The sequence below is a fragment of the Pongo abelii genome, chromosome 1 (genome assembly GCF_028885655.2).
Source record: "Pongo abelii isolate AG06213 chromosome 1, NHGRI_mPonAbe1-v2.0_pri, whole genome shotgun sequence".
In the NCBI taxonomy this organism is placed as follows: domain Eukaryota; kingdom Metazoa; phylum Chordata; class Mammalia; order Primates; family Hominidae; genus Pongo; species Pongo abelii.
Genome location: NC_071985.2, coordinates 5489370 through 5502534, shown reverse-complemented (window position 1 = coordinate 5502534; position 13165 = coordinate 5489370). Strand labels below are relative to the sequence as shown.

General features: G+C 38.1%; 1 protein-coding gene across 10 annotated transcripts in view; it reads right to left on the bottom strand.

Moving 5' to 3' along the window:
- Nucleotides 1-13165, bottom strand: part of AKT3 (AKT serine/threonine kinase 3) — a 359588-nt gene that overhangs the window by 111301 nt on the left and 235122 nt on the right. For all 10 annotated transcript variants that reach the window (XM_054550183.2, XM_024234045.3, XM_054550203.2 and 7 more), the window contains one exon: nucleotides 903-968. In XM_054550183.2, coding sequence (XP_054406158.1) covers nucleotides 903-968 — 66 coding nt within the window. The remainder of the gene's footprint in view (nucleotides 1-902; nucleotides 969-13165) is intronic.

The following is a 13165-nucleotide window of genomic DNA, read 5'->3' as shown; positions in this document are numbered from 1 at the left end:
AACAGAGTTGGTTTATATAATTTTGTAGGTTATATATAGGTTATTAAAAAATACCAAAATGCTATCTTATTACACTAGACAATAAACACACCAAAAAAGGTAGCAAAGTAAGTCTAGGTATCTACTGACAGCTCTGAAAATGTCTATTTCAGATATTCCAAACAGTGTAAAGGGTTCCACTTTGGAAAGTCTAGCTATTATTTTTCATCTCAATATAGTTCATTGGAACCAGGAAAATACAGAAACTTTACCAATTATCCCTATATTACAAGGAATCTAAGAACACAACTAAAAAATCCAGTTTCTTTCAAGACAACTAAGTTGTAGGCATATCATATAATCAGTTTATACTTTGTCTAGTGAAAAAAACGTAGCATGGCTTATCCTACCTCTAATGTATTTGGCATTCCCATATTTCTTAAAGTACTCTATCCCTCAAAGAAGTCTCATTTCTATAAAATATATTCAATAAACATTTCTGCCTTCCATATTTGAAGAAATGCTTCTGATCATTAAAATATTTATCAGAAGCCAATAAAACAAACATAAAATCTTCACATTTAAGAAATTTTTAAAAATCAGCCATTTCCTCAATAGTCTCCTTAAAATGCCAGAGGTAATCTATTAATTCTATGGTTTGTTTTGGTTTTTAATGGCAAGAGATTCATGGGAGAAAAAAAATTCTCAAAAAAGTAATAAATGCATAATGGGAGGAATTATCAACGCATACATACTGTAAAAATCCATACATTCTAATAAGTTATAAGAAATTTGACTTACGGTCTTTCCACAAAGAAAATGGGATATCTAAATGAATAGTATTTTTCACAATTTAATTTCTAATACAAAATTCCTTAAATTTCAAATATTACGATTATAACATCTGTCCTCTAGTCACTTACTGTTAAAAAGGGATGTCTAGTGTTCTTTAATACTCTGCTTTCAGTTAGAGTGTGTGCCACTTCATCCTACAAAAGAAAAAAAGCAAACCTTCAATATATGTTTTGAGCACTGATAATAATAATTTCACTATTTCTCTAAAATAAGAAGAGGTTAAGCCCAGAGATCGAAAAAGATTTTAAAACATAGTGGCATGCTTCCTTTACCACTCAGTATTCTCTCCACCAAAATATAAAAAAACTCAAATTATTTAATTCAGATGACTGTATAAGTTCATATAAATTCACTCATACTTAATCAAAGTATATCAATAATGATACAAAAATCAGTCAGAAAATTATCAGGGACACAGAAAATTAAATATTGAGCTTTTCTCCTTGAAGGGAATGATTTATCAACTAATATTTCAGCATAAGGTAATTTAATATCTCCATGTTTGTAATACATTTTATTCAGGGGGATGAAAGGATATATTTCACAATAAATATCAAAGAATTTAAAAGTCTCCTACTTTAAATAAATAGTTATTAGAACACAGAATACACACACAATATTTAGTTCTAAATTACACATTTTAGAACTAGAACAGAATATAAAAATATATACCTTTCTGCTTGTGGCTTTTTAATTTGCTTCTTATTTTTTAAAGACAAGTTCTTGCTCTGTTGCCCAGGATAGAGTACAGTGGTACAATCACAGCTCACTGTAACCTTGAACTCCTGGACTCAAGCATTACTCCTGCCTCAACCTCCTGAGTAGCTGGGATTACAGAAGTGAGGCACCATGCCCAGCCTTATATGCTTCCTTATGTATTTTTTTAGAGATAGGGTCTTGCTATGTTGCCCAGGCTGAGCTCAAACTCCTGAGAATCAAGGAATCCTCCCGCTTCAGACTCCCAAGTAGCAGAGACTACAGGTTGTTTTTTTTCCTTTGGTTGGGGGCGTGGGTGTTACACATTTTTTTTATTTCAATAGGTTTTTGGGGAACAGGTGGTGTTACATGTGTAAGTTCTTTAGTGGTGATTTCTGAGATTTTGGTGCACCCATCACCTGAGAAGCATATGTTGTACCCAATGTGTAGTCTTTTATCCCTCACCCTGCTTCCATCCTTTCCCCCAACTCCCCAAAGTCCACTGTATCCTTCTTTTGCTTTTTCGTCCTCATAGCTTAGCTCCAGAGACTACAGGTTTAATGTGCTCCTTTTTTTAAAAAAAAAGCTCACAACCCTCCTACTGTAGGTGATCATTTTAAAATGTAAGTGTATTTCAAACCAAAAATAAACTAAGAATGTTTTTCCCAACTTTGGGCATAAATCTCATATTGATATCAAAAGCAAACTAGTGTTTTCTTCAACATATGGAGAACTGGAGATAATGTTTCATATTTCAAAAGTAACACTATCTTAAAGAAGAAACGAAAGGAAGACAACTGCTGAAACTAACACAGCATCTCTGTTCTTCATTTCTGGCAAGATCTTAAATAAAGCCCTTGCTGAATCAATTTCTTAACACTGTCAGAAAATCAAAATTAGATATAAGAAAGACATGAAAAGCAAAACAACAGGACACTGCATTATATTTGTTATCTTTATAAAAATATTTGACCTTAAACTCAAAAGATAATGATAACTAGATTAATCAAAGAAGCTAAGATCCCACAACCATTCGAAGGTCAGATCAATTGTATCTGAACAGAAAGTATAATTAACAACAAGTGAAGGAAAGCATAAACATGAAATCATCTCAGTCTTATTTGTTTTATAGGAGTCAGTTTTCAGTGCTCAATTTGAAAGCCAGTGTCATATCGTACTATAGTTCCTACATTAATTAGAATAGCAAACATTGTAAAACAAAATAAATCAGAAATGACACCAGAACTTACCGATTTCCATATACACTGTGCCTAACATAATGGTAAGCAGACAGCAGATACTTAATAAATGTCTATTGAACTGAATTGTGTATCATAGGAAAGAATTCCAAGGTGTCAAGTGTGCAAGAGTTCATTCATCCATCCATCCATCCATCCACCCACCCACCCACCGACCCACCGACTCCTTCAACACATATGCAACAAGTATCTTCTGGGTATTCATCTGCATATCAGAGACAGGACACTGAACAAATAGACAAAATTCTCTGCTCTCATGGAGCTGTAACCCTGCTTACATGGTGATCAGTGTTAATGGGAAAAACCAGAGAAGGGGATACTACAGTTAATGAGCACCACAGAGGGAATATGAAACACATAATTAAGCATTATACAAGTGGCTATTTTGTGATATACTGAACCAAGTCCATTCACTTAAAAAAAAAAACTGCTGATGTGCACTCACTAATTGCTAAGAACAGTGCTGGTATAAAGTAACTTAATAAAAAAGATAAGACTCCATTGCTCATGGAGTTCACAGGCTAGTGGAAAACACAAACAAGTAAATTATCCAACTTAAATAATTACTCTTTCTGATAAGTGATATTAAGGAAAAAGTGGAGGTTATCCACTATTGTCAATGGGGCTGTAAGGGAAAGCCAATGCTATTGGAAGAGTGTAAGTTGGGTATTGTGATGGTGTGGGACACAGAGAAAGTGATGGGGTGGGGGTGACATAATGTTTGTAAAAGTCTACTCATGTTCTTCTAAGAAGGATCAATTAGGAAAGCATTACAGTATCCCAAGAGAGAAGTGAGGATGGCTTGGACTACTATGGTGGCAACGGAACAAGAAAAGGGGATAGTTCTGAGATATAAAGTTAACAGTGATAATATAAAAGTTACATGCCTCCAACATGAGAGTGAATCACAGACATTTTTATAGGCAGTTCAGAAAGAAATTCACAGAAGATAACATTTACCTGTTATGGTTTAAGATGTTAAGTGACCTGGGTCAATAAATGAGGAAAAGACTAAAGAAAAGTATGTATGAAATTTATTCGGAAATAGAAAAGATATTCTAGTGCTTTGAAAATTTTCAGTGGGATATTACATTCCATTTTGTTAAAACAGGCTTATCACACATAATAGTTATTTTTCTAAATCACTTAGTAACTTTCATGAGGGAAGACTTTTCTACCCCCTAAATTTGTAATCTGACCACATCCAAGGAACCAAGTAAAGACGAATGGAGGCAAAAGCAAAAACAGTATTTGTTATGAGAATGGAACTGGAATGAACACCATGTACATACCAAAATGTATTTTCTAACATATTTTACAGCTGATCAGATTAGAATTTCTTCCCATTAATGCATATTTAATGGTACAGTATTTCACATACTAATTAGTTTCTGCTATGAAGATAAGGTATGCGCAAGCTAAAAAGTAAACACAGATGCCAATAATTTTTAATTACAGTTAAAAGCAACATATCAAAACAAAAACTTAAAAATAACAGTAGTAAAACAGTGACTAAAACAATGTGATGCCTTTTAAAAAATCCATTTGTTGATCATAATTATGAAGAGTTCTAGAAATGCTTGGGGATACAATGTATTTTTTTCCATGGAAAAGCTTTTGAAATACAAATTTACATATATTTATCCACGGTAAAATAGTAAATAACGAACTTTTAAATCTAATTTCTTTCATAGAAAGAAGAATTGGGAATGGGATTTTATTTCTTGAGGCAGAGGAATAGTCTTTTTAATATTTTATTTTCCCAATCCTCTCCAATTTATCATTCACCCTCTACTACACATGATCTAAAGTTCTCCTTTCATTTGACCCTCTCAATGTTTTGTAGTAATTAGGTTATTTGAGGGAATGAGGTGTAGGAGAGGGCAAACAAGAGGAGAAAAAGAAAATTTCTACCCTTAATGATCAAGAACACCATGAGTGTCATCTCCTTTAATCCCTGCACCAACTGATCCCACATCTAAGTTCAATACTAAAGGTCATTTCTACTTCACAAAACTGCCTCCCATCTTCAAACAACCTACTATCTACTTCACTAGGTACTCTGCTCACATTATTTTCTCCAAATTGACCACAAGGCTAGTTGAAATCAAGACACATTCTGTCTAAACCATTTCCTCCATCCACCCAGAGCTATAAATGAGACCTAGAGGAAGACATGTATCAGGTGGGGGAAACGGGAAGAGGGTAGAGAAATGTTACTTTGGCACATGTTTTTTTTGATACATAATAGTTGTATACATTTTCGGGGTACATGTGTTGTTTTGACACATTCCATATGTGTAATGACCAAATCAGGGTAATGGGGATATTCATCACCTCCAACCTTTAACTTTTCTTTATGCTGGAGACATTCAAATTCTTCTCTTCCAGCTATTTTAAAATACACAGCAGATGGTTGTTAACTATAGTCACCCTACTGAACTATCTAACACTAGGTCTTATTACAACTGTACTTCTGTACCTATTAATCAACTCCATCTCCCCATCCCCCTACCATTCCCAGCCTCTAGGAACAACCAATCTACTGTCTATCTTGATGCAATCCTGTTTTTTAGCTCCCACATAAGAACAAAAATGTGCAATATTTGTCTTTCTGTGCCTGGCTTATTTCACTTAACATAATGGGTTCCATTTCCATCAATGTTGCTGCAAATGACATTTCATTCTTTTTATGGCTACATAATATTCCACCCTGTACATATATCATATTTATCCTTTCATTCATTGATGGGCACCTAGGTTGATTACATATTTTGGCTGTTGTGAATAGTGCTGCAATAAACCTAAGGGTGTAGATGTCTCCTCGATATGATGATTTCCTTTGTTTTGGATATATATATATGGTAGTTCTATTTTTAGTTTTTGAGGAACTTTCATATGGTTTTCTATAGTGGCTATACTGATTTACATTCCCACCAAAAGCATAGGAGAGTTCCCTTTAGCATCTGTGATTTTTTTTGTTTTTTTGATAAAAGCCATTGTAACTGGGGTGAGATGATGATATGGTTAGGTCCCCACCCAAGTCTCATCTTGAATTGTAATCCCCATAATCCCTACATGTCGAGGGAGAGACCTGCTGGGAGGTGACTGGATCAGGGGGCAATGTCCCCCATGCTGTTCTTGTGATAGTGAGTCAATTCTTAGGAGATCTGATGGTTTTATAAGTGTCTGACAGTTCCTCTTCACACACTCGCTCTTTCTTCGCCTGACACCACACAAAACATGCCTCTTCCCCGTTCAATCATGACTGTAAGTTTCCTGAAGCCTCCCCAGCCATGCAGAACCGTGAGTCAAATAAACCTCTTTTCTTTATAAATTACCCAGTCTTGGGCAGTTCTTTATAGAATGAACTAATACAGATGATATCACATTGTGGTTTTGATTTGCATTTCCCTGATGATTGGTGATATGACACACTTTTACAAATTAAACAATGATTACCAGTGATTATTATTTACTTTTCCACTGTCTCAACAAGCTATATGTTGGCAATCTATACTTTTTTTTTTCCTGCCAGAGGAGAGATGTCACACTTATCAAGCTCTAAATTTTGGGCTCTAACTTTTGTTTCTTGAAAACTTGAGCACTGGCCCAGATAATGACTTCTAATACTTCTTCCATTCTCCAACTGTCAGACTGTCTTCTGTTCCTTGATTTCTATTCCTTTTTTTGAAGATTTCTCACCTTGATGGAGATGAAAGCACCGTTGTTCTCTGTTAACTACAAACATTATTGCACCTTTCTCGAGTATTGTGTTTGATATTTTGTTCTTGATGCTCCTGTTCCAAATAGTCCTTAGATGAAGGCCAAATGAACTCCTTTGACTTCCGTCATGATATAATCACTTTGGACTCCAGTCTTTCTTCTGCCTCTCTCATTCGCGGTATTGGGACAAGTCCATCTCTACCCACTTAACTCTATATTTCACATCTAAAGATAAATTTACACAAACATATTGACTAACACCATTGGAATCTTCCTAAAATCTCAGTTGAATCTTCTGAGGCCTCTTTCATCCATCGCTACTTAGGTCACTCTTCAATTTCTTAGGATGGTTGTTTCAAATCTTTCCCAGGCCTTCTTCCTTGCCTGGTAGGTATACTTAAATGTACACACTAACCCTTACCTAGTCAAGCTACTAAGCTAAGACTAGAAGCCAGGTCTGTCTGTGCTGACTCCCAAGCACAGGAGCTTTTCATTTATTTATCTCTCTTTATCTCAATCTCACTCGTTCACACTTTCAAAATACGATCTTACTTCCTACTCAGAAGAGAAGCCATAAACGTAACATTTAACACATCTGATCACTCCTTCCTCCTGAAAACATGTTCTTCTTTTGGGTCCCAGGACATCCTAATCTCTTCATCTTCCTCCTCTTAAGTGGCTGTCTTTCCTCAGTCTCATTTGCTGCTTCCTTTGCTCTGAAACCCTTATTCTGTAAGCATCTCCAGGACTCAGTCCTCAGAATTCTCTTCACTGGGTACACTCTTCCTTTGGTGAACTCATTCAGACTATGGTCTAATACAGGATATATGCTGACAGACTTCCAAATTTATACCTCAAATCTAGACTTCTTTCCTAAACTTAAGAAATGCCTACTTGGCATGGATGTATAATCAATGACATAAACTGGAGTATCTAACAAAAACAGCAAATTTGACATGTCTAAAACCTAATTCCAAATCTCCCCTTGAAAAGTTTCTCCTGTAGTCCACTTCACTGTACTGAGTGGCAATACCATGCTTTCAGTTGCTTAGACGAAACATCTTAACAATGATCTCCAACTCCTTTTTTTTCCACTCATACCCTACATTCAATATGTCAAGCAATCCTGTTGGTTCTTCATCAAAATACACCCAAGGTCTCATTATCATCACTACCTCCATTGCTACTACTCTAGTAAAAGACACTATCATCAATTATCTTGCTTACTTCTGCAATTAGCAAACTATCTGCTTCCAATCCACAGTCTTTTGTCAACACTGCAGCCAAAGTGATACTGAAAACTAGATTGCATAACTACACGGCATAAAAATTTCCAAAGGCGGGAGGGGAGCCAAGATGGCCGAACAGGAACAGCTCCAGTCTACAGCTCCCAGTGTGAGCAACGCAGAAGACGGGTGATTTCTGCATTTCCATCTGAGGTACCGGGTTCATCTCACTAGGGAGTGCCAGACAGTGGGTGCAGGTCAGTGGGTGCGCGCACCGTGCACGAGCCAAAGAAGGGCGAGGCCTTGCCTCACTCGGGAAGCGCATGGGGTCACGGAGTTCCCTTTCCTAGTCAAAGAAAGGGGTGACAGACGGCACCTGGAAAAGTGGGTCACTCCCACCCGAATACTGCGCTTTTCCGACGGGCTTAAAAAACGGCACACCAGGAGATTATATCCCGCACCTGGCTCAGAGGGTCCTACGCCCACGGAGTCTCACCGATTGCTACCACAGCAGTCTGAGATCAAACTGCAAGGCGGCAGTGAGACTCGGGGAGGGGCGCCCGCCATTGCCCAGGCTTGCTTAGGTAAACAAAGCAGCCAGGAAGCTCGAACTGGGTGGAGCCCACCACAGCTCAAGGAGGCCTGCCTGCCTCTGTAGGCTCCACCTCTGGGAGCAGGGCACAGACAAACAAAAAGACAGCAGTAACCTCTGCAGACTTAAATGTCCCTGTCTGACAGCTTTGAAGAAAGCAGTGGTTCTCCAAGCACACAGCTGGAGATCTGAGAACGGGCAGACTGCCTCCTCAAGTGGGTCCCTGACCCCTGACCCCCGAGCAGCCTAACTGGGAGGCACATCCCAGCAGGGGCAGACTGACACCTCACACGGCCAGCCAGGTACTCCAACAGACCTGCAGCTGAGGGTCCTGTCTGTTAGAAGGAAAACTAACAAACAGAAAGGACATCCACACCAAAAACCCATCTGTACATCACCATAATCAAAGACCAAAAGTAGATAAAACCACAAAGATGGAGAAAAAACAGCAGAAAAACTGGAAACTCTAAAAAGCAGAGTGCCTCTCCTCCTCCAAAGGAGCGCAGTTCCTCACCAGCAACGGAACAAACCTGGACGGAGAATGACTTTGACGAGCTGAGAGAAGAAGGCTTCACACGATCAAATTACTCCGAGCTACGGGAGGATATTCAAACCAAAGGCAAAGAAGTTGAAAACTTTGAAAAAAATTTAGAAGAATGTATAACTAGAATAACCAATACAGGGAAATGCTTAAAGGAGCTGATGGAACTGAAAACCAAGGCTCGAGAACTACGTGAAGAATGCAGAAGCCTCAGGAGCCAATGCAATCAACTGGAAGAAAGGGTATCAGCGATGGAAGATGAAATGAATGAAATGAAGCGAGAAGGGAAGTTTAGAGAAAAAAGAATAAAAAGAAACGAGCAAAGCCTCCAAGAAATATGGGACTATGTGAAAAGACCAAATCTGCGTCTGATTGGTGTACCTGAAAGTGACGGGGAGAATGGAACCAAGTTGGAAAACACTCTGCAGGATATTATCCAGGAGAACTTCCCCCAATCTAGCAAGGCAGGCCAACATTCAGATTCAGGAAATACAGAGAACGCCACAAAGATACTCCTCGAGAAGAGCAACTCCAAGACATATAATTGTCAGATTCACCAAAGTTGAAATGAAGGAAAAAATGTTAAGGGCAGCCAGAGAGAAAGGTCAGCTTACCCACAAAGGGAAGCCCATCAGACTAACAGCGGATCTCTTGGCAGAAACTCTACAAGCCAGAAGAGAGTGGGGGCCAATATTCAACATTCTTAAAGAAAAGAATTTTCAACCCAGAATTTCATATCCAGCCAAACTAAGCTTCATAAGTGAAGGAGAAATAAAATCCTTTACAGACAAGCAAATGCTGAGAGATTTTGTCACCACCAGGCCTGCCCTAAAAGAGCTCCTGAAGGAAGCGCTAAACATGGAAAGGAACAACCGGTACCAGCCGCTACAAAATCATGCCAAAATGTAAAGACCATCGAGACTAGGAAGAAACTGACTGCATCAACTAACGAGCAAAATAACCAGCTAACATCATAATGACAGGATCAAATTCACACATAACAATATTAACTTTAAATGTAAATGGACTAAATGCTCCAATTAAAAGACACAGACTGGCAAATTGGATAAAGACTCAAGACCCATCAGTGTGCTGTATTCAGGAAACCCATCTCATGTGCAGAGACACACATAGGCTCAAAATAAAAGGATGGAGGAAGATCTACCAAGCAAATGGAAAACAAAAAAAGGCAGGGGTTGCAATCCTAGTCTCTGATAAAACAGACTTTAAACCAACAAAAATCAAAAGAGACAAAGAAGGCCATTACATAATGGTAAAGGGATCTCAACAAGAAGAGCTAACCATCCTAAATATATATGCACCCAATACAGGAGCACCCAGATTCATAAAGCAAGTCCTGACTGACCTACAAGGAGACTTAGACTCCCACACATTAATAATGGGAGACTTTAACACCCCACTGTCAACATTAGACAGATCAACGAGACAGAAAGTCAACAAGGATACCCACGAATTGAACTCAGCTCTGCACCAAGCAGACCTAATAGACATCTACAGAACTCTCCACCCCAAATAAACAGAATATACATTTTTTTCAGCACCACACCACACCTATTCCAAAATTGACCACACACTCGGAAGTAAAGCTCTCCTCAGCAAATGTAAAAGAACAGAAATTACAACAAACTATCTCTCAGATCACAGTGCAATCAAACCAGAACTCAGGATTAAGAATCTCACTCAAAACCGCTCAAGTATATGGAAAGTGAACAACCTGCTCCTGAATGACTACTGGGTACATAACGAAATGAAGGCAGAAATAAAGATGTTCTTTGAAACCAACGAGAACCAAGACACAAAATACCAGAATCTCTGGGATGCATTCAAAGCAGTGTGTAGAGGGAAAGTTATAGCACTAAATGCCCACAAGAGAAAGCAGGAAAGATCCAAAATTGACACCCTAACATCACAATTAAAAGAACTAGAAAAGCAAGAGCAAACACATTCAAAAGCTAGCAGAAAGCAAGAAATAACTAAAATCAGAGCAGAACTGAAGGAAATAGAGACACAAAAAACCCTTCAAAAAATTAATGAATCCAGGAGCTGGTTTTTTGAAAGGATCAACAAAATTAATAGACCGCTAGCAAGACTAATAAAGAAAAAAAGAGAGAAGAATCAAATAGACACAATAAAAAATGATAAAGGAGATATCACCACCGATCCCACAGAAATACAAACTACCATCAGAGAACACTACAAACACCTCTACGCAAATAAACTAGAAAATCTAGAAGAAATGGATAAATTCCTCGACACACACACCCTCCCAAGATTAAACCAGGAAGAAGTTGAATCTCTGAATAGACCAATAACAGGAGCTGAAATTGTGGCAATAATCAATAGCTTACCAACCAAAAAGAGTCCAGGACCAGATGGATTCACAGCTGAATTCTACCAGAGGTACAAGGAGGAACTGGTACCATTCCTTCTGAAACTATTCCAATCAATAGAAAAAAGACGGAATCCTCCCTAACTCATTTTATGAGGCCAGCATCATCCTGATACCAAAGCCAGGCAGAGACACAACCAAAAAAGAGAATTTTAGACCAATAGCCTGATGAACATTGATGCAAAAATCCTCAATAAAATACTGGCAAACAGAATCCAGCAGCACATCAAAAAGCTTATCCACCATGATCAAGTGGGCTTCATCCCTGGGATGCAAGGCTGGTTCAATATACGCAAATCAATAAATGTAATCCAGCATATAAACAGAACCAAACACAAAAACCACATGATTATCTCAATAGATGCAGAAAAGGCCTTTGACAAAATTCAACAACCCTTCATGCTAAAAACTCTCAATAAATTAGGTATTGATGGGACGTATCTCAAAATAATAAGGGCTATCTATGACAAACCCACAGCCAATATCATACTGAATGGGCAAAAACTGGAAGCATTCCCTTTGAAAACTGGCACAAGACAGGGATGCCCTCTCTCACCACTCCTATTCAACATAGAGTTGGAAGTTCTGGCCAGGGCAATTAGGCAGGAGAAGGAAATAATGGGTATTCAATTAGGAAAAGAAGAAGTCAAATTGTCCCTGTTTGCAGATGACATGATTATATATCTAGAAAACCCCATTGTCTCAGCCCAAAATCTCCTTAAGCTGATAAGCAACTTCAGCAAAGTCTCAGGATACAAAATCAATGTACAAAAATCACAAGCATTCTTATACACCAACAACAGATAAACAGAGAGCCAAATCATTAGTGAACTCCCATTCACAATTGCTTCAAAGAGAATAAAATACCTAGGAATCCAACTTACAAGGGATGTGAAGGACCTCTTCAAGGAGAACTACAAACCACTGCTCAAGGAAATAAAAGAGGATACAAACAAATGGAAGAACATTCCATGCTCATGGGTAGGAAGAATCAATATCGTGAAAATGGCCATACTACCCGAGGTAATTTACAGTTTCAGTGCCATCCCCATCAAGCTATCAATGACTTTCTTCGCAGAATTGGAAAAAACTACTTTAAAGTTCATATGGAACCAAAAAAGAGCCCGCATCGCCAAGTAAATCCTAAGCCAAAAGAACAAAGCTGGAGGCATCACACTACCTGACTTCAAACTATACTACAAGGCTACAGTAACCAAAACAGCATGGTACTGGTACCAAAACAGAGATATAGATCAATGGAACAGAACGGAGCCCTCAGAAATAACGCCGCATATCTACAACTATCTGATCTTTGACAAACCTGAGAAAAACAAGCAATGGGGAAAGGATTCCCTATTTAATAAATGGTGCTGGGAAAACTGGCTAGCCATATGTAGAAAGCTGAAACTGGATCCCTTCCTTATGCCTTATACAAAAGTCAATTCAAGATGGATTAAAGACTTAAACGTTAGACCTAAAACCATAAAAACCCTAGAAGAAAACCTAGCCATTACCATTCAGGACATAGGCATGGGCAAGGACTTCATGTCTAAAACACCAAAAGCAATGGCAACAAAAGCCAAAATTGACAAATGGGATCTCATTAAACCAAAGAGCTTCTGCACAGCAAAAGAAACTACCATCAGAGTGAACAGGCAACCTACAAAATGGGAGAAAATTTTCGCAACCTACTCATCTGACAAAGGGCTAATATCCAGAATCTACAATGAACTCAATGAACTCAAACAAATTTACAAGAAAAAAAACAAACCCCATCAAAAAGTGGGCAAAGGACATGAACAGACACTTCTCAAAAGAAGACATTTATGCAGCCAAAAAGCACATGAAAAAATGCTCACCATCACTGGCCATCAGAGAAAT